Source organism: Muscardinus avellanarius, assembly GCF_963383645.1.
Source record: "Muscardinus avellanarius genome assembly, chromosome: 2".
In the NCBI taxonomy this organism is placed as follows: Eukaryota; Metazoa; Chordata; class Mammalia; order Rodentia; family Gliridae; genus Muscardinus; species Muscardinus avellanarius.
In genome coordinates, this window is record NC_137787.1 from 12241929 (window position 1) to 12267463 (window position 25535).

General features: G+C 44.6%; 1 protein-coding gene across 1 annotated transcript in view; it reads left to right on the top strand.

Moving 5' to 3' along the window:
* The window catches only part of COL4A4 (collagen type IV alpha 4 chain), a gene marked incomplete at both ends in the record, with an annotated part of 123725 nt that overhangs the window by 5652 nt on the left and 92538 nt on the right, over positions 1 to 25535 (top strand). Inside the window, 4 exons of the mRNA XM_080689307.1 lie at positions 1719 to 1796; positions 19115 to 19249; positions 20986 to 21030; positions 21702 to 21818. Of these exons, the coding sequence (XP_080545433.1) occupies positions 1719 to 1796; positions 19115 to 19249; positions 20986 to 21030; positions 21702 to 21818 (375 nt within the window). The remainder of the gene's footprint in view (positions 1 to 1718; positions 1797 to 19114; positions 19250 to 20985; positions 21031 to 21701; positions 21819 to 25535) is intronic.

The following is a 25535-nucleotide window of genomic DNA, read 5'->3' on the forward strand; positions in this document are numbered from 1 at the left end:
CATATATTTCAAAAACTTCAAGTGCACTTTTAACTTCAATCATCTAATTGCTTTGCTTTTGGGAAGTTTCAAATTCTTATATGCTTTCAATGGCCCATGAGAATTTTGTTTATATCTTTTTTTGTTGTTAATGTTTAAAGATAATTTCTTTTGGATTCTGTCTGAGCATGTTTGACTTCCCAAAAGAAGTCTAAATTGTGTGATAAAATAATCTTGCTGCATAGACTGCTTTCCCTTTCATGCACCTATACATACGTACATGCATGTGTATGTGTGTGCATGTGTTTGTGTGTATTCCACATAATTATGTTTGTATGCATACTTATATATATATATCTTTCATTAGAACTGTAAATATCGGCTTGGCTGTTTTATGTTTTCCTATTGCCTTTTTAAGTTTAAAAAGATCCACTAATTATGGAAATGTGCAATAACCTCATGCGTGCCATTGTGAGGGCTGGACCAGGCAAGCTTCTGGATCAGCAGGTTTGTCTGTGATGCTCTGTGGATGTTCTACCCCTCTCTTTGCTGTCTTTTTCACCCCCTGGGGCCCGAACCCCTGGCTCCCACCAACCGCAGCTCCGGCCTGTGGAGGAATGTAGGTGCATGGAGGCCGCTGTCCATCATAGGCAACCCACTTACAGAAATCGTTTCTTATCTGGGAGTAGTACACTTTCATATCAGAGTGGCTGACAACTCTGGATACAGATGAGGAGGATTGTGTGAACAAAGTGAGGATTCTTTTCAAAGGGTGTGTGTGTGTGTGTGTGTGTGTGTGTGTGTGTGTATTCACACACACTTGTAATCCCAGCATTTAGGAGGCTGAGACTGAAGGATCATGGTTCGCGGACAGTCTCAGCTACTTAGTGAGGCCCTCCACAACTCAGTGAGACCCTGTTTGAAAATAAAGAATAAAAAATTGGGCAGGGAGTGTAGCTCAGAGGTCAAATGCCTCTGGGTTCCATCCCCAGACCTGCAAGAGAGAGAGAGAGAGAGAGAGAGGGAGAGAGGAGAGAGGAGAGAGGAGAGAGGAGAGAGGAGAGAGGAGAGAGGAGAGAGGAGAGAGGAGAGAGGAGAGAGAGCTGAAGAAGTTAGCTCAAAGTGGGGAAGAAGGCCACATTATTCAGGTCCAGGAGCTCTATGCTGGAGGGACACATTAAAGGAGCCCTCTTAGAATCAGTAAGTTGCAGGAAGACCAATTTTAACTCGAAGCACAGGCTGCTGGCAGAGCATTGTCCTAGCAAGGGCCCATTGAATGAGAGAAAAACCCAATTGACCTGGAAGGCAAAGCAAGGCAGTCTTGAAAACAATCTTTCAGGTAAAGAAGGTCTTCAGGTGGACGAGACTGGGGTTTGTATGTATGGTTTGCCTAATTGCCCAGGATGCACTCTGAGATTACTCAGAACTAAGTCTTACTGGGACAAGAACTAGGAGATGCTGGCTGAAGCCAAGTGATTCTAAAGGAAGGTATTTTTTTCCAGTATCCTCAGTATTGGAAGCTTCTTGCTTTTATAATCAGGCCTTCCTATCGTTAAGCCAAGTGTAGGTGCCTTGTCTTTTAAATATATCAATATTAGTTGTTGCGTCCCATGAATTTAGTAGTAAATGTATCCTGTGAAATTCTCATGAGTTGGGTGGACCGATATGTATATGTTTTGTTTTATGTATTCAACTAAATGAGGAGGATGGTATACTAAGTAAGCTGCTTCGCTTTTCAGAGTGGAAAGAAATACACCGGTCCTTGTGGAGGAAGAGACTGCTCTCTTTGCCAGTGCTTTCCTGAGAAGGGGTCTCGGGTAAGTGATGTCAAAGCCAACATGGACAGCATGCCTGAACTACATAAATATTATGAATACTCATTAAGTCCTCTCTGATCCCGAGCATGTTTCGGTAATCGGTCATGTTTATGTCTGTTACAACCAAAGTCCTTCACATCCTGCTAAGAGATTGCGATTACACTCAGCTGGGTGCCAACCTAGAACTCACCCTGGGCAGCAGTGGTCTGTCCCTGGTTTATATGACTCCGGTCTTGTGAACTGTCCTCTGAAGAAATGGTTCCGTACCACACGGTGCATACTGATTCATCTCTTCAGCATTTGTGTTGCATGTCAGTATTTGAAAGGCTCTGAGAAGCACTGCAATGAGTGAAAAGAGCTTTTAACTTTTTAAAAAGTCATCTACTTAGCTATTGGGCCATAGGACTCTTCTATTAGGGAGGACTCTTCTATCACCTACTGAAAACCGTGGAACAGTGTTCGCATCCAAGTGAAAGCTGCATTTATTGCATGATTGCTATTTGCCAGGCAGGAACTATTCTGTACGCTCAAAATACTTTGGATCGTACTCTTCACTATGACTTTTAAATTATTCTTAAGTTGTTGCATTATAATTCCACATAGTACTTGGATCCATTGCAATATATTCATACCTGTGCATGACATAATTTTGTCTACTTGATTCCCCACGTCCCTTCTTGGTAGCCTCCTTCTCTCTGATCTTCTTCCCCTACTGTACTTTGTCTCCTAATTTTCATGAGGTCCTCTTTCTTTCTTTTTCTTCTCTCTAGCTTCTATTTATGAGAGAAAATGTATGACTCTTGACTTTCCATGTCTGGCTTATCTCATTCAGCATGATGTCCTCAGCTCCATCCATTTACCAGCAGATGACACAATTTCATTCTTCTTTGTTAATCAGTAAAACTGTGTATGTATATGCACACACACACACACTCATGCACACACACACACACACACACACACACGCACACACATACATGCATGTACCTACGCTGGTTCCATAATTTGGCTGTTGTGAATTGAGCTGCTATAAACACAGGTATGCATGAATTGCTTTAGTATGCTGACATTTTTTTTATTTTATTGAAAGTAAATGTTATACATTTAATCTGTATTTGGTGCCCTCTCCCTCCCCCTCCCGATTCCTTTCCCCCCTCCCAATACTTAATACCCAGGCTAACCTTGCTATATTCATACTTTTACACCTATTTAGAAATAGCCGCTCATCAATCAAGTTCAGCCTCCTTCCTCTCTTAGATTTCCATTGAAACTTTGCTGAGATTTCCCTTCCATTATCTGGAGTCCCTCTGGTATCCCCAGTGCTCACTCGTCTTTCAGATAAATGCCAAGGAGTAGTATTGCTGGTCATATGGTGGTTCCATTCCTAGTCTTTTGAGGAGTCTCCGTACTGATCTCTGTATGGTTATGGTAATTTATAATCCCACCACCAAAACCCATCATACTTGATTTGTGAGGCAGGAGACCACAGCACAGACCAGGTTAGTATCGAGCTCAAGTTCACCCAGAAAAATGCTCTTGATGGTCTGGTCGCTACCAGTTCTCAAAGCCCAAGGACCTTAGGCTTGGTTACTGTCTGTCAGGTTTCTTCAACTTTCATGAACTTCTCCCCTAAGCACTATCCGATGGTCCATCAAGTTGAACTCTTAGGGAAAACAAGTCTTTGAATAAAAATGATGTCTAAACTCCTCTCATAATTTTCATGTACATGCATTAAAATATTACTGTGTCCTTCCTAAATATGTACAATTATGTGTCAATTAACATTAAAGTATGTTTAATAAACATTTTCACAACCTTATAGAAAAAAAAAAAGGAGTGAGTTTCAGAAGCTTTAAACCATTTTCTAATCAGTGCAATGATTCTTTGGGAAAACAGGTCTTCATCAATTCAGGCCGCTGAAACAAAATACCATAGACTGGAAACCTTAAACAACAGAAACCTACTCCTTGCAGCTCTGAAGCTGGGAAAGCCAAGGACCTGGTGCTGCGGGCCCAGTGTCTCCTGAGAGCTCTCTTCCTGGTTCACAGACGATTGTCTTTTCACTGTGTCCTCGCGGCAGAGAGACCTCTCTGGGCTCCTTTCATAAGAGCACAAACCCCATTGATGTGAGTTCCACTCTGATGACTCAACTACTCCCCAGAGACCCCTCTCCTAATACTGTCACATTGGAGGGCAGGGTGTCAATGCATGTGTGTTATGAGGACACAAACATTCAGTCTTTAAAACAACACCCATAGCAATCCCTCTGGGCTTGTCTGTGCCTGACATTCAAAAGCACAATTCAGTGAAGATCAGTCTTTCCTGTAGAACATTACCTTCCCGAAGGAAGGCACCAAATATTTCTCCCATCTCATTACTTTTGCAGCACATAGTAGGTATGCAGCCTATTTGGGGCTCCCTTACTGAGCTGTGTAACTGTAAGCCACCCCAAGTATAAAATGATAGTAAACGCCCTTCTGTCTAAATTGCCTTTTTCTGGTAATACATCCAAAATTTTGGTCCTCAGAGTGTATCTTGAGCTTTGTCAAGTCAACTTTACTGTATAATTTAAAAATAGAAGCCAGGCATTGTGGTGCACACCTATAATAACAGTGCTTGGGAGGCTGAGACAGGAGGATTGCAGGTTTGAGTCCAGCTTCAGGGTCTTAGGGATACTCTGTCTCAAAATAAACAATAAATAAATAGGACTGGGGGTATAACTCAGAAGTAGAATGCCCCTGGGCTCAATCCCCAGTACAAAACCAGACAGAACAAAAAAAATTAAAAACCAAAGCTTCAAGGGAACAAAATTAGTATACTAAAAACTAGCAACCTAAGAAGCACTTTAGTTTTTCCATGTACCAGGGCAAATTATATGCAAAAAGTCTGGTTTTTAGGTGGGGTTAATAATACAAATGTACCAAGATTGTAGACATGTAAACAAACAAAGACAAAACAAACAAAAAAATGAATCCAACTCAATGCATTTGAAGGTTAAGGCCTCTCAAGCCTAAGGCTCAAGCAGATGGATTTGACCAGTTCTGCAGTTCTGTGGCCAGGAAAAAAAGAGGAGACGACAGAACAAAGACGAGCCTTTGCCCTCCTGGGGCAGCTGGTGGTCCTCTGATTTTAAGGATGCTAGCTGACATTGTTCTAGGCACTGTATCCCGTGCCTTTAGACATCTGAGTCCCTCTAATTCAGTGTTTTTTGGCTGATGGTAACTCATTCGCCCCAGACACTTGGTGGTCTGAAGACATTTCTTAGTTGTCACACTGGGTGTGACAACCAGGGGGTCTCCTGGTGCCTCGTGGGGGAGAGCCAGGGATGCTGGGCCACATCTTTCAATGCACAGCCCAGCCTCCGCACCAGAGAAAGATCCAGCCCCAACCTCCACGAGTGCAGAGGTGATGAAGTCCTGTTCTCAGCCTGCAGCAGCTCTAGGAGGCGGGTGTGATTATTATTTCCATCTGACAATACAAGGAGCCTGAGCTCCAGAGTTTTAATTAACGTGCGTGTGTGTGGTGGAGCCAGGAATCACACCCAGGTGTCTGGCCGCCCCTCCAGCCCTTGCTCCAGGATTGTGGAAAGATGATGGATTGCATCAAGATTCCGACACCTGGGCTCAGGTATCTGTGGACTCAGGTGGGTGCTTTAATGGGGCCAAGCCGTGACTTCCTTATATATACACCGTCGTTCCTTCTCCTCCTATTAAATGACCACAAGCCCGTGCTTGTGTAGAAACACTGCCTGTTCCACAGACTGTGGATGGTGAAGGCTCAGTGCTGCACTGCAGTCTGCTGTGTGTGTGTGTGTGTGTGTGTGTGTGTGTGTGTGTGTGTGATTCTGGGTGATCGGGGAAGGCTGTGTGTGCAGCAGGAAGCTTTGCCCTTCCTGACAGTTGCTTCTCCCTGCTAGGACGCAGGTGCAGATGTTGCTTTCCAGTGGAGAATGGAGGAGCATGGCTCTGCACAACTGGGGGGGGGTGTGCTTTGGGAGAAGGGCACTCTCAGGTCCACAGCCGCCAGCCAACCTCCGGGGCTACAGGAGCAGCTCAAAGTTGGTTACCAAAATAGGAATGCTCTGCCAGGCACAGTGGCACATGCCTATCATCCCAGTACTTGGGAGGCTGAAACAGGAGGATAGAAGGTTTGAGGCCAGCTTCTGGTAACTTAGTGAGACTCTGTTTCAAAATTAAAAATAAAATGGGACTAGGGGGTGTAGCTCAGAGGTAACACTGCCTGGGGTTCTGTCCCTAGTACACATGAACAGCTAGTACACACACACACACACACACACACACACACACACACACACATGCCCCTTGACTTCCAAAGGCTAAAGATATTTTTCTGGGGTTATTTATGGAACAGCCTGGCAGAACCAAGGGTGGGCTCCCGCCATGCCTAGAATAAAGTTCAGTCCCATCAGCGCACCCTCCGAGGCCATGGGTCCAATCTCCACTTGTCTCCTATCATCCCACCACGTCCCCTCAGACTCTCTCCCGCTGCTTCCTTCGAGCTGCCCACTCTCTCTTGAGGATGTTCCGAGCTCACCCCCCACCTCCTCCCAACTGCCATCTTCCCTGTCCTGCCTTCACAGAGGGGCAGCGCAGTGTGGCCGCCACCCGCAGGCCTGCTCGTCCTGGCCAGCGTGCCCTGGGCGGCAGGCTCGTGCCTGGCTCTCTTCTGCTGGACTCTGTCCCTGTCCTCGCAGCCCTGGCTGGGCCAGAGTGCGGCTGCGCCTGCCCTCCCGAGAGGTGGCAAGCGCATCTCCTTAAAGGTGGTTATGAACGCAGTGTAAGTTGCTATCCCAATCGGGACGCCCGGGGACCACTCGAGAGTCCCCAGCCGTCCACCTTCACTGCCTGCTGTGGGAACGGGGTCGTTTTGATGCACTGCTTTGAGGTGGATTCAGCGGGTGACACTTAGTAGTCAATGGATTAAAAGGTAGACTCCAGTTTGGACAGGATTTGAGAGCCCGAACGGTGCCAGCCACCACGCAGTGGATCTGTAGGGGCTCCTGCGTTTCCTAGAGAAGTGGGAACAGGTTTTTTCTCCCCCACACTAGAATTGAAGCCTGCTATGAAGTGAGAAATCTCTAAGAATGAGTGCTTTAAAGCAGGGTTTAGTGGTGTATGCTTGTAATCCCAGCATTTGGGAGGCTGAGACAGGAGGATCACAGTTTGAGGACAGCCTCAGCCACTTAGTGAGGCCCTTTGCAACTCAGTGAGACCCTGTTTCAAAATAAAGAATAAAAAATATGGGCTGGGGGTGTAGCTTGGAGGTAGAATACCCTGGGGTTCTCTTCCCAGTACTGAAAAAAAAATAATGATTGCTTTATTTATTTATTATTATAATTATTATTATTTTGGTGGTACTGGGGTTCCTGGAAACCCTTCTACCTCCGGGCTACACTCCCAGACCTATTTTTTATATTTTTACTTGGAAACAGGGTCTCTTAAGCCAGCGCGGCTGGCTTCGAACCTGCACGATCCTCCTGTCTCCACCTCCCAAGGGCTGGGATTACAAGCGTGCGCTACCACACCCAACGCTTTGTTTATTTATTATTATTATTTTATTATTTTATTATTATCATTACATTTGCAGTACTGAAATTGAACCTGAAGGCATTCTACCTCCAAGCTACACCTCCAGTCCTATTTTATTTTTTCTTTTGAAACAGGGCTCACTAGGTTGATGGGTCTCCTTACTTGCTGAGGCTGTCCTCAAACTGCGATCCTCCCATCTCAGCCTCCCAAGTACTGGGATTACAGGTGCGGCCACCTCGCCCAGCTGAGCAGGAGAGCTTTGAGCAGCAGGGTACCTGTGACCACTGTGGGAGCCAGGGCCTTTCAAGGCCCAGGGGAATCCTGGAAGCAGCTCCAGGCAGAGGGCAGGAGACAAACACTCTCTGGACCTTTTTCACATTCAGAGCTCCCACCTGGGAAATGAAGAGGATGGACTTAGAAAATAAGAGGCTACTGCCAATTTCAGAGGGAGGAAAGAGAGGAAACGGGCTGGGGTGTGGAATAAAATATATCCAGAGCTGTGTGCGTGCGTGTTGGGTCACACTGAACCTCACCATGATGTTCGACTGCAATATACTAGTAAAATTATTTTTGAAAAAAGGCTAAATCAGGAGGCTGGCTATGTTTCACTGCCTCTAACCTAACACCCTGTGGTTCTGTGATGTGGGCTTGGCTCTTTACATACAGTGGCTACTCTCTTTTTCTTTTCTTTTCTATTTTCTTTTATTTTTTAATACTGGGGATTGAGCCAAGGGGCATTCTACCTCTGAGCTATGCCCCCAGTACTATTTTATATTTTCTTTTTAAACAGGGCTAAATGAGTGATGGGTGCGTGTATGCCTCTACCATCTTGGACTCCACTAAGATGTATGACTCTAATGCACCAGTAAAAAAAAAATTAAACACAAACAGGGTCTTGCTAAGTTGCTGAGGCTGATTGGACCCAGGATCCTCCTGTCTCATCCTCACAAGTACTGAGGTTACAGGCATGTGCTGCCACGCCTGGCTATGGCAGCCACTCTATTGGGCTCCAGAATGATTTTACGACGCTGCCTTTACAGTTTTTGAAACGTCATTATCACCCCTCTGTAGGGCAGTGAATTTGGGGAAGATGGGAAGGAGTTTTAAACCGCTCTTCATTGGTGCCAAGGGCGAGAGCTCGGTGTATTTAGTGGTTGCCTTCTTGTAGGAAAAATGATGGCCTGTCTTTAAGAATGAGGATGAGGCCTTCTAAAAGCTCTGTTCTTGAAACCCGGATGATAATGAAGACACCCTCTACAATTATTTCTAGATGTGTACTGTTTACTATTCAAGGGCGTTGTTCTGTTGTTCTTGTCAAACCTTCTTCCGCCAACTCCAAAGAAGGGTGAAATCAAGACAACATTGTGATGTGGTAGTTTGTTATACCAAGAGGTTAAATGGCTTAAAGCTGAAGGACTGTCTTAGTTTTGGGAGGCGTGTGTGTTGAAACCTTAAATCAACAGTACTGAGTCACCCCTTTCCTTTGGGAATTTTAAATCCCTAAAATATGCACGGTACAAGTATTTTCCCTGCGATCTTACTCGCTCACCTCTTATACGTTCGAGAGCCTGAGTTCTATGATAAAAGTGGAATTTACTTGGGGAATTTTAATTATTGTTGATAATCTTCCTATCGCTAAGTTACTTGCACACCAAGTCCTAAGACCCCGTCTCCTTATCATGCACACAGCTGTGTTTTGGGACGCTCTGACTACAGCCTGAACGGTGGGTCGGAGCAATCGCTCCTGTGTCCCAGAGCCCACACAGCCCAGGTGTGCTCCGTGCCAAGGATCCGGCAACACCTGCAAGTCATAAAGCTGGGTTGTCACCAGTTGCTCCGCTTTGGGGTTTTACTTTCTTGTTATTATCCATCTTCTTCCTCCAATAACTCTCTGGCTCATTCTGTCACGATTGGGAAATTCTCTGGCCATCAAGCCCCTGTCTGCCCTGGCAGACTCAGCTGCTTCTAGGGGGAAGCAGGGAGGAGCCCTGGAGTAGGGCCATTGGCCCTTGGGGACCCTGCAGAGCTACCATATGCATTTGTATTACAAAGCCATCAATTCTAGCTGGGTGTGGTGGCCCATGCTTGTAACTCTAGTATTCAGGAGGCGGAGACAAAAGGATCCCAGGTTTACTGAAGCCTCCGCAGCTTACTGAGGCTTTCCACAGCTAGTTAGACCCTGTTTCAAAAGAAAAAAATAATATAGGGCTGGGAGTCCAGCTCAGTTGTCAAATGTCCCTGGGTTCAATCCTCAGTACTAAAAAACAGACAAACAAACTAAAAAGTCAAGGCATCAAATTCTGAATGATACTAAAACCTAGTGCTTAACAAGCAAACACATTTCCTGGTGGAATTTGACCTGCCATCTTCCAGGTGACAACATTGGTTTAACTTTCTCAAGTGTTTTCTGTTGGGAACAATAACACTGGTTATTTTTGTTGTTGTTGTTGTTGTTGTTGTTGTTGTTGTTGTTGTTGTTTCAGTAACTCAGGGTTGAACCCAGGGCCTCACACATGCTAGGCAAGCACCCTACACCTAAGCTACACCCCTGGTCCTCTTAATTTATTCTGGGGCAGGATCTCACTGAGCTGCCCAGGCTGGACCTGAACTTGAGCTCCTCCGGCCTCTGCTTCCTGAGTAGCTGGGCGTACAGACATGTACCACCGTGCCTGGTTATAACCATGCTTTTTGAGGAAAAGAACACTTGCACATGTTAAAGAAATAATCTTTGGCTAGGATTTCCTCTGTAGATGCTTGAGAAAGTATTTCTGAGTAGGGCTTGGGATGCCAGGGACTCAGAGGAAGGACGCCTGTCTATCCTTTTTTAACCATTTGGCCTATTAATAGCCACAGTGCTAGAAGTAGCAGCAGTCACTGATAATAACTCCAACTAACCAGCATCACTTTCTGTATGCTGACAAGTTTCTCTTGAGATCTAGAAAAAAATGCATTATATAGTTTTCATCTGGACACACACACACATGAAGAGCTAATATAAGAAGACCTCCCCTGGGAATCCTAGTTGCAACTTAGGTCCAAAGGTAGATTTTGGCATATCTGCCCTGAGCAGTCACCTCATTCCACTGCCAGAAATTTGCAGCCAGACTGTTGGTCTTGTTGGAGTTCAAATCCACAGTACTGACGGCCCAACTCTGCCACTCTTGCGAAGCCAGGTCAGGCCAGGGGCTGAGCTCAGCACAGCTGGGGCCATGCCGAACTCCAGAGGAAACAGGTCAGGTCCACTTCATGGAGAGAAATAAGGGTGGTCAATACTTGTACACCCCAAAGTCTGACACATATTGGGGGAAATATCCGTGTAGGAGAATGAGAAGCAGTTACTATAAGAATACTCTTCCAAGTATTGGGATTACACTCTTGTAATCCCAGTACTTGGAAGACTGAGACAGAAGGATCACAGTTCATGGACAGCCCCAACTACTTAATGAGATCCTTTGCAACTCAGTGAGCCCCTGTTTCAAAATAAAGTTTTAAAAATAGGGCTGAGGGTATAGCTCAGAGGTAGAATGCCCCTGTGTTCCATCCCCAGTACCCCCAAATATATATATATATATTCTTGTGCTAGGGTAACATCTAAGTTAGCAAGAGTGGAGAATTTGAAGGGCTTAGGAAAGAAATGCAAATTTTGATAATTGAATGCCATTTTCAATAATCCACAAGAAATCCCACAGGCAAACAGCGATGTCCCCAGTTTATCTTCGATCTCTGTTCTATAGTCTTGACTGCAACCAGTTAGACTTTTAACCATGTATCACTTGCCTTGTGCCAGGAGGCCAAGGAGGCCACAAGTCCCTTGTGATAAAGCAGCCTGGAGCTCAGAGCCCAAGGGAGAGACAGACAACACTCAGCCTCTAGCCGTGACTCCTGGGTGCCCAGTGAGGGCCAGGTGCTGTGATAGGTGCGTGGGGGGCATCAGGGGAGAGAAGACACGAATCTTTCATCCCTCCCTGGCGGGCCATTTTGTGTCTTACCTTGGTTTTACATGGCAGCATGTGCACAGGGTGGCGGGCACTGGGTGTTGGGGGGTGACCCTCAAACTTGGCCCTGATGACATAGAGGTCACCCAGCCAGAGCTAGAGGTGTTACGTGAGTTCCTGTGGCTTCTGCAACAAATCAGCACATCCTTGGTGGCTTACTGCAAATGAGACTTATTCTTCAACAAGTCCTAGAGGCCAGACACCCAAAGCAAGGCTTTGGCACCGCCCGGTCCTCTCCAAAGGCTCCAGGAGACCATCTCTTCTTCCTCTTCCCACTTCTGATGGCTCTTGGCAATGCTTGGCCTTCCTCATTTCCTGGATCTCTCCAATTTCTCCCCTCTGTCTTCATATCACCTTATCCCCTTTTTGTCTGTATTGAATCTCAGACACAGTCCTTCTTTTAAGGGTACCTGTAATGGTGCTGAAGGACCACCCAGACAATACAGGATAAACACATCCTCTCAAGACTCTTAATTTTATCTCAGTCTTTGCCACCTCAGGCATGGGGCGAGGATGTGCCTTTCTTTTGGTGTGCACTGTCCGACTCCTACGAAGTGCTTGGACAAAGAGAACAGTCTCCACTTGGGGGATTGAAAGATGGCCAGAGAGAGGAAGGGGAGTCAGTGCCCTGAGATGCCGTCGACACAGGTCATCCTGTGAAAGTAGAAATCTTTGAGAGACTTTAAGAAGGAAGAGGCAGCCTGAAGTTCTACAGGGCACTGGCTGCTGTTTGGAGAACATCGCTGGGGCGAGGGAGGGGTGATCTTAGAGGAAGCCTGCTAGGAGGACAGAGCAGGCACCCAGGGAGGAGGTCAGGTGTATTGGCAAGAGGTGAGCAGAGTGTGTGGGTCTGGAGTGTGGAGAAGCAGGCGCCATTGCATGAGAAGGCGCAAATAACAAGGGTCTCTTGGGGTGGCGTTGGAGATGTGCAGGACGTCTAGGTATATGTGTGAGTAGCTGTGTGCACAGTGGTACTTGGCTGGGTGATCATGAGTCCAGCGTTTGCCTCCTAGAGCCTCAAGTCAGCTGGATGTGCGGCTGGAGCTCAGGAGAGAGGGCTGGGCTAGGGCCGGGAATCGAGGGCTCTTTGGTTGTGGATGTCATGGGTCCTGGAAGCACTGTCCAAAGGACTTACACCAGGCTTAACGAAGGGAACGGTTCAATTAAGGTTGTGTCCATACATAAAGGAATTCTTACAAATTTTGCTAACATGGAAATGGGTGTTTGCCCAAGAGAAAGCGAGAAGGGGCCCGGGCATCCCTGAGGAGCTCCAGGGGTGATACCCCCAAACCAGGAGGAGGAGGAGCCCCCTTCCTTTAAGAGAAACACAAGGCTCAGAAAAAAGTAGACACAAAGATAGAGTCGCCAGATAGAGCTGGGCGGAGCTTAGTGGAGCTGCGGGTGGCTGCTTCGGTTCCTTCAGAATGAGCACGATGCTAGAGGGGTGCTACCGCCATGTCTCAAATGGGGAAACCATTAGCTGGGGCCCTGGTCCAAGGGGAGCTCATTGTTCAGTGGCAAAGCTGCACCTGCTGGCTCTTGGCACAGGGTTCCTCCCACGGCACCATGCTGCCTCCTAAGAACTCAGCTAAAAATCCCCAGCATCACTCCAGGCTACGGTGATCCACTTATCCCGATCCCTTTGTCACCAAGTGCATCAGTTTAAGGTGCAAAATAGGTGTCTGCCACTGCAATCCAGTCTTCTTGGACCATCTGCTCTCAGAATAACAACTTTTCAATATTCATTTTTATAACACTTTCTGAGATCCAGGAACCCTTTTTCCAGTAATAGGGGAGGATCCTGGAAGCACCGTCAAAAGGACTTACACCAGGCTTAAAGAAGGGAGCAGTTCAATTATGGTTATGTCCATACATAAAGGAATTCTTACAAATGTTGCTAGCATGTGAGGGGAGGGGGAAAAGAGTAGCAGAGTGGGATACTGGGGGAAATACATCAAGAGACGTATGCATGCATTTATGTATCACTTTGACTCTCACAGTGATGGACAATTACAATGCACCAATAAAACAATACAGCACAGTGAGTCTTGTTTGAGGGTTTATGTGATATTGTAGTGTCACCTAGTGGTCACTTTGTTGAATTACAATTCAGTGTTGAGAATAATAAAAATAAGGTAATACTATAATAGGATATGAATAATTAGGGCAGCATAGCAAAGAAGAGATGCACTAAAATAATGTTTCTTTGACAACATTGGTTTAACTTTCTCAAGTGTTTTCTGGTGGGAACAATAACACTGTTGTTGTTGTTGTTGTTGTTGCTGTTTCTGTTGTTGTTGTTGTTTCAGTAACTCGGGGTTGAACCCAGGGCCTCACACATGCTAGGCAAGCACCCTACACCTAAGCTACACCCCTGGTCCTCTTTATTTATTCTGGGGCAGGATCTCACTGAGCTGCCCAGGCTGGACCTGAATGAAGCTGGCTACACCTTTTTATTTCCATTTTATAACTCTTTCTGAGATCCAGTAACCCTTTTTCCAGTAATAGGGGAAGATACTGGAATCACTGTCAAAAGGACTTACACAAGGCTTGAAGCAGGGAACAGTTCTCAAGTGTCTATTATTTTAGGCTAGACATTAAGAGTCTGGAGGAAGGACTGATGAGGACCGGGGTGGATAGAGGCAGACCCTTGGATTTGAATCTCGCCTCCCCGGGTGTTAGCTGCCTGGTCCCTGGCCACCGGCTTTGTCCACCTGCGGCTCGGGCCCTCCTCCTACTCCAGGGGCAGGAAGCAGGTACAGGGATGCCTTTCTGCTTTTCATACATCTGTAAGGATGCCATGAGAAGAGCATGTGCACGTGTCTGGGAGGACGGTTGGGCTGGAGCTACAGGCCAAGAGAGGCTGCTCTTGCCTCCAAGGAGCCGGAGAGACTGGAGCAGAAGCTGCGCTGAAGCCATGGGGCTGGCTGGGGTGGCAGGAGGGAGATGGCGCCCCCCTGGGGATGCGGATGGTAGCAGAGACCAAGGAAAGAAGGGATAAAAGAAGATGGGCTGGCAGCTGTGGGGGAGATGGGCGAGCGAGGGGGCGGGCGCTGGGGTGAGCTGTGCTAGGGATGGCAGGACCATCCCAGGGTCACCCAGTGAGATGAAAGAGACACATGGCAGCTAGTTCAAGGCAAGACAGGAGAGACATGGTCATGGGAGAAACCTGACCAATGTGGGGAAGAGGGCGTGAGCCCAGACTGTGATGGGAAGAGCAGTGGGATGGGGAGGGATGGGGCAGGAGGGGAGTGATGGGGAGGCATGTCCAAAAGATGGTTGTTTCTGAATTCAGTGACTTTTCTGTCTCACACTGAAAATTGGAAGCCACTGAGGCAGTTTTGTGCACACAGTAGCCAAAAATGTAACCCAAACAAAGAAACCTACCACCATCAAAGCAACAAACCAGAAATATTACCCCTGGAAGTCTGCCGCCTGCTGGGCAGCTTTTCTGTGTGCTAAACAGAAACAGGCACAGCAACGTGTTTTATATTTTGTTGGCGGTGGGTAGAGGGTCAAGATTAGAAATGGATACAATATTTCTTTAAAAAAAAGATTTAACAAAAAAAAAAACCAAACAGATTTTAAGTTAGGCTGATGACTCACACTTGTCACCCCAGGACTTGCGAAACTGACACAGGTGGATCACCAGTTTGAGGCCAACCTCAGCAACTTAGCAAGCCCCTCAGCAATTTAGTGAGACCCTGTTTCAAACTAGAAAACAGGGCTAGGTATGGGGGTATGGCTCAGAGGTGTTCTACCTCTGGGTTCTATCCCCAGTAGCACACACATATAAAATGATGTAAAATATCTGTAATGAATGATTCTCTAGTTGTAATAATTATTTTCTGTGGGCCTGTTCTTTATACCTATTTATTTTGCAATTAATTTTAGGATAGCCTTATAAATAGGTAACCCTAAATATTTACTTTAAGCATACCTTTTTACTGAACCCCTTTTTATATGAAATAATGTAACAAAAATAGAATTACTGTCTACATTGCTGTGGATAATTTATTCACTCATATTAGGTAAACAAACTACTATGTCAAAGACATGTTTGTGAAGTTCTTGAGAGCAGCCTTCGGACAGATTTAGTCCTGTTATCCAAGGTTTAATGCATTTATTGTTTATTTTATTTTTATTTTTTGTGGTACCATGGATGGAACCCAGGGGCATTCTACCTCTGGGCTATACCCACCAGCCCTATATTTATTCTTTATTTTGAAATATGGTCTCACTGAGTTGCAAAGGGCCTCACTAAGTAGCCGAGGCTGTCTTTGAACCACAATCTTCCTGTCTCAGCCTCCCAAATGCTGAGATTACAAGCGTGCGCCACCACATCTGGCTAATGCATTTCTTTAAAAAAAATCACATAACAAAAACCTAATAGTAGGAAGAACCACACCAGACCTAAAATCACAACGTCTTCACAGCCTTAAAGAGGAGACATTTTGTGTTTTAATTTAGTTTTTCCACTTGCAATATCAGGGTTGTGCTTGTTCTATAATATGGTGAAACAGAGGCAGAATGAACGGCATTTGTATTGTGTCTCAGCGAAGATGGAAAGCCACCAGCTTTATTGGCTCAGTCACAGCTCACCGTGTGGAGCTGAGCTCTGCACGCCTTCTACAGAACCCTCACCATTGGCCATTTTGCAAAACTACCGTAAGCCCATGTTCTGGGTGGGGGTTCAAAGACATACCCTTCCTTGGGGTAGGGGCAGGGCTCACTTATTTTATTAAGCATTTATTGTTTTCTGCTGTTATGCTTTGAATTTGGTTTCTCCCCCCAAAGAATTGCGGAAATGTAATCCCCAAAATCTTACATTAATAGATATGAAGAGGCTGGGAACAGAAACCTACCATTCAGAGGCAGAGCCCCTGTGAGTGATTAGAGCATTAGGGTGGAGCCCCCACCACTGAACCTGGTTGCTTTATGGATTCATCAGCATCTACATGGCTGTGATCCAAAGACCGGTTCGCTTAACTTAGAGGAGGAAAGAGTTATTAGCTCACAGTTTCAGGGCTCAGTCCATGTGAGGCCGGAGACTGCGGATCTTCGCATGGCGGGGGGAATTGGAGAGAGGCAGAATATAAGACCGCGCTCCTCTTATCATGGAGGCTGAAAGCAAGGGAGAGAGTAAGGGGAGGAGGAACCATGTATAATCCCCAAGGCTGTAGCCCCAGAGACCAACCTTCAGCCACGCGCTTTGTGTTCAGGGACCACCCAGACACTCACATCCAATACAATGGATTTATTACTGCTGAGTTAACAACTCTCGTGACCTAACTATATCAGTCCTGAATATTAATAAATGAGTGATCTAGGGCACATTATCTATCTAACTATGACACTCTATAAGGAGGGCAAGAGATATACGTACACTGCCACCATGACTTGACCCAGGTGACCTCTGCAATAACCTGTGTCATGCTCTTTGAACCTTGTACTTCCATAACCAGGAGCCCAAATAGGCTCTTTTGTTTATAAAGTAGACTGCCTCAGGCATTTTGTTATAGCATCAAAAGGTAACACACCTGTCTTTCTTACCATGATGACCTTGGGCATCTGCATTCTGCCCTTCAGGAGATTCTGGTCTAGAAATTGTGTTGTTGGAGAAGGCATAGTAACAGGTAAGAGGAGTACTGTCTTGGCATCTTGGAGAAACATCAGATCATCTAGGGCAGGGGCAGGATGAGGGGATCTTCCTGTGGGAATATTGAGAGCTAAATAGCCAGGGACAGGGGCGGTGATGTTCCTGGGACAAGACAGCATGTGCAAAAGCTGTGAAACCACAGAGCTGCTCAGAAATGACTGGGGTCCGGGTGGCAGGCGGGTGCAGGAGAGGAGGGAGGAGGTGGAGAGGAAGGGGTCCCTATGCTTCTGTAGTGCAAATACCCTTCCCATTTTACTTTTCCTTACAATTATTTTATGGCACTTTTTCAAATCCAGATACATTCTGTACTATATGAATAAAGTTTTATAATTCTTATCACTGTGTTAAACATTTCCATTCCTCTTTTCCTTTGAAAAGCTCCACTAGCTCTCTGGATTCGGGATTGTATGTCTAAGATGAAACACATTTAAGAGATTTATAGCCAGTTAATTGGTTGTCTCTTTTTCGGTTACCCTTTTATACTGAAGCACTCACTTTGTTATGTATCTAAATAATACGTAATTGTAAAGTACTGCATTCACAGAAGATAAGTGGGGAGTTTGTGTATAAATTACATGCAAGATGAAAAGATAATTGCCAAACTTAATGAAAAAGCAGTTATTTCCTGACTCTTATATTTAGAAAAAAATGGGAGATTATAAATGTATGTTAATTAAACTATCTCCAAGTAAGATTAATCTGAGAAGTAAAATTAATTAACATAGGTTTAAAAAGGCCACCCAAAGTTATTATTCTTCTTAGTTAGTTTAGAATTTATACAATCTCCATCATAAGTGGATCTGCCCTCACAGTGCCCCCAAATAGTGTGTGCCCATTTAATTATACTTCATATTTTATAGATGTCTTTTTTTTGGTAACACATACTTATGTACTTAAGCTTTCTTTAAAATCCTAAGTTTTAAGCCAGGCATGATGGAGCGTGGTTATAGCAGCTGCTCAGGAAGCTGAGGTGGGAGGATTGCTTGAGTCCGGGAGTTTGAGACCACCCTGGACAATAACTGAGACACCAATTAAAAAAATTTTTAATATAATTTTTATAAAAATAGTAGCTAGCCATTATCATGAGGATGTGAAAGAGCAGAGAAAAGGGAAAACACAGAGAAAGTGCAATTGTGATTTGTGGAATTTAGACAGATGTTAAAGGCTGTAGTGTCTGCAAGACAGCAGCTTGGCGGTGGAAGGGAATCAGTAATTAGTCATTACTGTAAAGGTCCCACTTGCTGATCGTAAGGAGCACACAACATGGAGTGTGAAATTGCCCTGGCTCACACTTCTCAAACGTCCTTCTAGAGGCATCATTTATCAATGCCTATTTAGGCAAAGTATCTGACCTTATGTTTCTTTGTGGGTGAATCAAATGACATACTGTGACTTGTCTTTCTCATTTAACAATTTCCCACTTATAATAATAATTCCTAATAATAACAGCATGTAATATGATAGTGCCATGTTAAGCAGCCTTACATGTCTTGTTCTTTTTCTGCCCATAAGCCAGCGATAGGTGAAGATGTAGATATGATCAGAGAGATTAAGAAACCTCAGGTCATAAGGCCAGCAAGTGCGGGGCCGGGCCCCCAATCACTCTCGTTCTTCCTCACGCACTGGTGCCGGCCTTGTTGTGAATGGCTCATCATAAGGCCTTCTCTGGCTAGTGTCAGGTGCCACCCCAAGACTGCAGGTCATGGTAGTCAAAGTGAACACGACATCTGGCGGTTTTCCCCTCACTCTTAATTTGTGTCCCTTGGCTAACTTGATTCCATGCAAATGACAGAATGAGCATTGTGAAAGAGCCATCACCAGTCCTATATGTGTGTGTGCATGTGTGTGTGTGTGTGTGTGTGTGTGTGTGTGTGTGCATGTTTCCATGTGCACACACGTGTTTACATATGCAGTGCTGCAAATGTATAATACGGCTTAAGTTCAGATTGAAGAAAGAACAATGGATTCTCATTGTTCTACAGAATCAACCATATGTTTTCTCATACCAAGACTGGCTCACATTTCTAATCGCCAAGCTTCTGTAGACTGGAGTGACTACGTGTTGTGATACAAGACAGTCCCTCAAAGTCACTTCGTGCCCCTTTTCTTTCTCAGGGCCAACCAGGACCACCAGGACCACAGGGTCCAATAGGGCCCCTGGGAGCCCCGGGACCCATGGGGATTCCAGGAGAGAAAGGGCTGAGAGGTGATGGTGGCCTTCCCGGAGCTGCAGGGGACAAAGGAGACAAGGTGAGCTGCTTCTTCAGAGAGACTCCAAGGAAGCTCTCCCAGCACCCGTGTGCAGGGCTTTCACAAGTACAGGCCGTGCATCCCGGTACCTTGCAATGAGTTAAGTGGCATCTCCTCATGATAGTCAGTCCTCATCCTCAACCCTTGCCAAATCAGACTGAATTCCATCCAGCCGGTCCAGATCTGTCTGTGCTATCTCAGTGAGCATCCTCACTGCCATAGTCCAACACAACTGGCCTCCCAAGCACAGGGATTACAAGCGTGCGCCACCACGCCTGGCCAAATTTTTTTTTTTTCCGGGTCTGGGGATGGAACCCAGGGCATTTGAGATCAGAGCTACACCCCCTGCCCTATTTTTTATTCTTTAGTTTAAGATAGGGTCTCACTAACTTGCAGAGGGCCTCACTAAGGAGCTGAGGCTGTCTGTGAACCGTGATCCTCCAGTCTCAGCCTCCCAAATGCTGGGATTACAAGCCTGTGCCACCACGCCGGGCTTTTTAAAAACTTTAATGACATTATATTGTGTATCATGTCAAACCTTACTTTTTCACTCAACAGTAGGTCTTAAATATTATTCTATATTAAATTATGTAGATTAAATTTATGCATTTAATGAAGCCATATTCTATGACATTGCGGTTAAAACTACATTTTATTTTTACTGATAAATGTGTGTGTGTGTGTGTGTGTGTGTGTGTGTGTGTGTGATTAGGGATTGAACCCAGGGGCATTCTACCTCCAAGCTACATCCCAGCCCTATTTTTTTTATTATTTATTTTATAAACAGGGCCTCACTGAGTTGTAAAGGCCCTCACCGAGTAGCTGAGGCTGTCTGCGAACTGTCTCAGCCTCCCAGATGCTGGGATTACAAGTGTGCACACCATGCCCAGTTCCTGTCACTTTCTATTTTTTATTTTGAAGCAAAAATTCTCAAACCCCAAATCCTTGGATCTTAGCCTTCCAAGTACTGGGATCGCAGGCGTGTTCTACCAGGCCTCGCTGGCTGATAAGGATTTTGAGATTCTATCCCACCCCAGTTTTGTGTAAAGCTGCTGGGTAAAAATAATCCTGTAAGTTGCTGTTTAATAAATTGTTGCTAGTAAAGATTCTCAAAGTTGAATTTCTTTTTTCCTTTTCCTTTTTCTTTTCTTTTCTTTTCTTTTTTTTGCAGATCTGGGGATGGAACCCAGGGGCATTTGACCTTCAAGCTATGCCCCCTGCCCTATTTTTTTTTTATTCTTTATTTTGAAACTGGGTCTCACTGAGTTGCAGAGGGCCTCACTAAATAGCTGAGGCTGTCTGCGAACTGTGATCCTCCAGGCTCAGCCTCCCTAATGTTGGGATTACAAGCGTGCGCCACCACGCCCAGCTTTGAATTTCTGACTTACAGTGTGTTTAACATTGTATTTAACTTGATACTGACAAGTTGTCCTCCTAAGTACACCAGTATAAAAAGTTGATACTTGGATGTTGGTATTTAAACTCCGCAGTGTAGGGCTGAGGCTGTGGCTCAATGGTAGAGCCCTTGACTAACATATGCAAGGCCCTGGATTCCATCCCCAGCACTACAAGAAAAAAAAAAAATAAATGAAAAACACTCTCATCTGTGTAAAATCAGGTGACATGACTAAGTGTTTTTTCAAATGAGTTTACTATTTGTATTTTTAAGAAAATCAAAATTTTAATCTAATAATTTAGTAATTTTTATGTCGATGCTTTATTTTCTGCAATTCTAGGGCCCAACGGGTGTTCCTGGATTTCCAGGTTTGGACGGTATACCTGTAAGTATCCCTAAATTCTCTACATTATTTAAAGAAGAGAGAGACATTTCCCAGGACCTTTCAGACTACATGTTGAAAAGTATACATACCAGTCAAAGTTACTTTTAATTTTTTCATCTTAGTGCAGGGAAGGGTGCTCGCATTTCAATTTTGTTCAGTAACTCCAAAACCAAAACATTTCACTTGAAGAGAAAGATTTTTAGAGTAGAGGAAATACTGCAAAATAGGAACTAGATACACTTGGTAAATCAAGGATAATGTTTCTGGAAATAAACGTGTGCTCACGATAAACATTTTGTTTTCTCGTGAATCCTAATATTGGAAGAGGGCTCAAGAGTCTCATTTCTAATATGAAAACCAGAGGGAAGAAGGAAGAGGTACTTGGGTGGCTTTACAATTCATCATACTTACAATTTAGTATAATGTTAAAGTTGGTTGACCCCAAATCTCCCCAAATATCCCAAATTAAATTAAGTTTGGATGTATTGCAGTTTTTCTTATTCTTAGCTTTACTATGATACCAGCAATTCTAAGTGGGGGATTGGATATCACCCCAAATTAAACAAGTGAACGTGTGAGTCACAGCCATCCTGACGTAGGGTCTTTATTGCACAACTTCTGTGTTATGGTTTTCTTGCAAAGTGCTTCACTTTCCATTTTGCTTTCTGCAGGGTCACCCAGGGCCTCCTGGATCCAGAGGCAAACCTGGCATGGATGGCTACAATGGTTCAAGAGGGGATCCAGGGTTTCCTGGGGAAAGAGGAGCTCCTGGCCCGGGAGGCCCCCCGGTAAGACTCCCATAGCTCAGCCTATAGGAATCCTAAGTGAAAAGACCCCGCGGTAGGAACAGGATTGCTATGTTCCAGAAACCGAGTTAGAGCAAGCATGCCTGGAGCACGGGGAACCAAAGGGGGCCTGTGGGGGAGGGGATAGAGAGGGGGGCCAGACTAGAGCAGGTCAGGCTCTGCTGACTACAGGAGAATAGGTTTTCTTTTCTGTGCCATGAGAAGGCACTGAATAGTTTATAAGGAAGAAACCAACATGATCAGATACATAATTATGGTGCTGGAAACTGAACACAGGGGAATTTTACCTTCTGAGCTATACCCCCGGTTATTTATATTTTGAAACAGGGCCTAGCTAAGTTGCAGAGGCTGGCCTCGAACCCGCAATCCTGCTATCTCGGCTTCCCAAGTGCTGGCATTACAGGAATGTGCCATCATGCCTGGCTGATTGATGTTTCATTAAGACGTCTTTGGCTGCTGTACAAAGAATGAACAGGAAGGAAAGGGGACCAGAGAGGCCAGTTGGCAACACTTAGGTGTTTATCAGTCAGGGTCCACCAAAGACAGATAAAACCCCTCTACCTGTGTCAAACAGAAAGGGATTTAATACAGGGAATTTGCGCTTATCATAACAGTTGGGGGAGTGGAACTCAAAGCTATCTAACAGGGCTACTCATTTCAGGGCTCACACTTTGAGATCAAGAGTCAGGGAGCTGCTCCCATACTAAACACTGCCTTTGTTCCCCATATCCAGACACCAGCAAACAAACAGGCTTCTACATGTCTAGTTGGCAGCAACAGCAGACCAGGAAGAGGGTCTCTTTCTCGCTTCTGCCTTCCGTATCTTCTAGGTGGAAATTGTTCACATCCAGCTTCAAAGGGGTCTGGAAAATGTACCTTTTATCTTTGTAACCTGTGAAATGCAAAAAGATAAATTAGAAAGGGTCAGGAATGGAGCCAGGCATGGTGGCGCATGCTTGTAATCCCAGTATTCAGGAGGCTGAGACCAGAGGATCAAAGTTCGCGGACAGCCTCAGCTACTTAGTGAGGCCCTCTGCAACTCAGTGAGACCCTGTTTCAAATTAAAGAATAAAAAACTAGGGCATGGGGTATAGCTTGGAGGTGAAATGCTCCCGGGTTCCATCCACAGACCTGCAAAAAAAAAAAAAAAAAAAAAGAAAGAAAGAAAAGAAAGGGCCAGGAATGGATGTCCAGAAACAGTGGCCAATACCTATCTCTTGAGGACAACTTTATTACTCATGGCATCTTTTTTTTCCATTAAAAAATTAGACCATAAATGAGTGATGTGTGGATGTATCCCTTTACCATCTTGTATTCCATTAAGATGTATGACTATAATACACCATTTTTTGATTGTTATTAAAAATAATCTCAGCAAGGGATACTTTCTTATATTCCCTTTCTTTCTACAACTTAAACATTCTCTATCCCTTCTATTGCTTCTCTTTCTTTCTCTTTCTTTTTTTCTTTTTTGTTTAAATAAAGATCCAAGATAATATGGCCTTTCAAAATTGATTTTCTGTGTCTGCTTTGCAGCCTTTCCTCTTCCCTAATTAAATATAATTTCTCAAATTCCTTCTAAAATGTTTTTTCTTTGTCATCACTGCCAGGGTCTTCCACTTTCTCTTCAAGAGTCTTGGTCTTGCTCCAGGTCCTCCAGAAACACTTGAACACAGAACTCAAAGGAAATTCCATGCTCACATCTTTCCTGTGGTACCATGTAGAAGCCACAGCCATCTTTCAGTTGTTCAGGCCCTTTGTTTCAAACTCAGCTCTTTGAATTCAGTTTAAGTACAGTCTGTGGAATGAACATTTTTTGAGCTCTTCAAATCGGACCAAACCTTGTTCTGCTGAAGTGTGGCATTCAAGGGAGCGGGGCGTTCCCAGTTGTAGCTTTAACACAGCATGTAGTACCGACCCCAGTACTGAAGTGTGTCGCAGTGGGCTTTGGGCAAAGCATCTTTCTTCCCTATGCCTCATCTGATATACAGGCAGACCTCACTTTATACAGTATATGACATTAGCTATCTGAGCTAAAATCATACATGGCACCTTTATCAACTGACAAGAACAATTGCTGTTGTTCTTGACCCTTACAATGTTGTGTCAAAACCCTAAAAACTCTCTTGCTGTCACTTAGAGAAGTAAAAAAATAAAAGTAATATTTACTTAATATACTATAATTTTAAACATTGAGAATCAAAGTGTTTCATATCTTTGTAAAAACATTTCAAGAGTAATTTGAACAGGACTTGAAAGCATAATTTATTCTACCAAATGGATGTGTTTTCTATGCTGTGGCAATCTCATACTTCTTTCTAATTTGGACCAGTTTTCAGTGTTTTGAAACTCCTCATATTAAAACCCCTTGAATGGGAAGTTTTTGCCCACGTCACTTCTTCCGAGACATCTTCTTCCCTTCAACAGAACCTCTTTTGTGTTCCATGTTGACGAGTTTATCTTCTCTGTTATCCTTGGGCTGCACGTGGAGTCTCTCAGATCACAGCAGTGTCCACATTCCTGGCCAGCTGTTTATTCTCACTCCACAACACTCTATTTGAATGTCCCTCCCAACATGGCTATTTTTCACTTATTTTCTTTGCTTTCATTTCTGTGGGCCAATTCCCTAATTCATCTAGATTCTTGTGTGTGTGTGTGTGTGTGTGTGTGTGTGTGTGTGTGTGTACAAGCTCTGAAGAATAAATGTGCAGAGAGCAGTCACAGACAAGCTTTGAAAGAAATGACCCCTTCAGCTGGTTATTCCTGTGATGGTTTGTAGACTGAAGAGCCAGCAGTATGTTTTGTACCACAGTTACTCAACTAATTTCAGTTATGATGGCACCTGAAGTTTGGGCTGTGCTGTTGGAGGACTGGTGTTACTTAATTTAACTCTGGGACTGAATTCACACAGATCAGAACTGTCCAAAGCCAACTGCACTGTGAAGGCAAATATGACCCCTTAAGTAAACTGTTGATGTCACTTACCATAAAACCCTTGAGTATTTCCCATTGGAAGAAAAACCAGGCACTCTTGTTAGTGGGACAGCTTTGAAATTTGTATATCCTTCATAGAAGCTCAATATATGAAAATGGTAGAATTTTCATGTCGCAATCAAGATATTAAATAAGAGGTTAGCGAGCGTGGTGATACACACTTGTAATCCCAGCACTTGGGAGGCTGAGATAGGAGGATTACGGTTTATGAATAGCCTCAGCTAAAGTGAGGCCCTTTGCTACTCAGTGAGACCCTGTTTCAAAATAAAAAAAAAATTAAAAATTAAAAATAGAGCTGGGGGTGTATCTCAGAGGTAGAATGCCCCTGGGTTCCATCCCCAGTACCACACACACAAAAAAAATGATGATACATACAAAAACTTTGTGATTGGAGGCCAATACGTTGCAGGACTTCATTCACTTTTTAAAGGTATCCTAAGCATTGGGCGTGGTGGTGCATGCTTGTAATTCCCGTGCTTGGGAAGCGGAGACAGGAGGATTGCACAGGTTCGAAGCCAGCCTTGCTGACTTTAAGAGACCCTGTTTCCAAATAAACATATAAAATAGGTCTGGAAGTGTAGCCCAGAGGTAGAAGGGTTCTATCCCCAATACCACCAATAAATAAATAAATAAATAAATAAATAAATAAATAAATATCTTAAGCAGCTGGTCATGGTGGAGTGTGCTTGTAATCTCCATACTTGA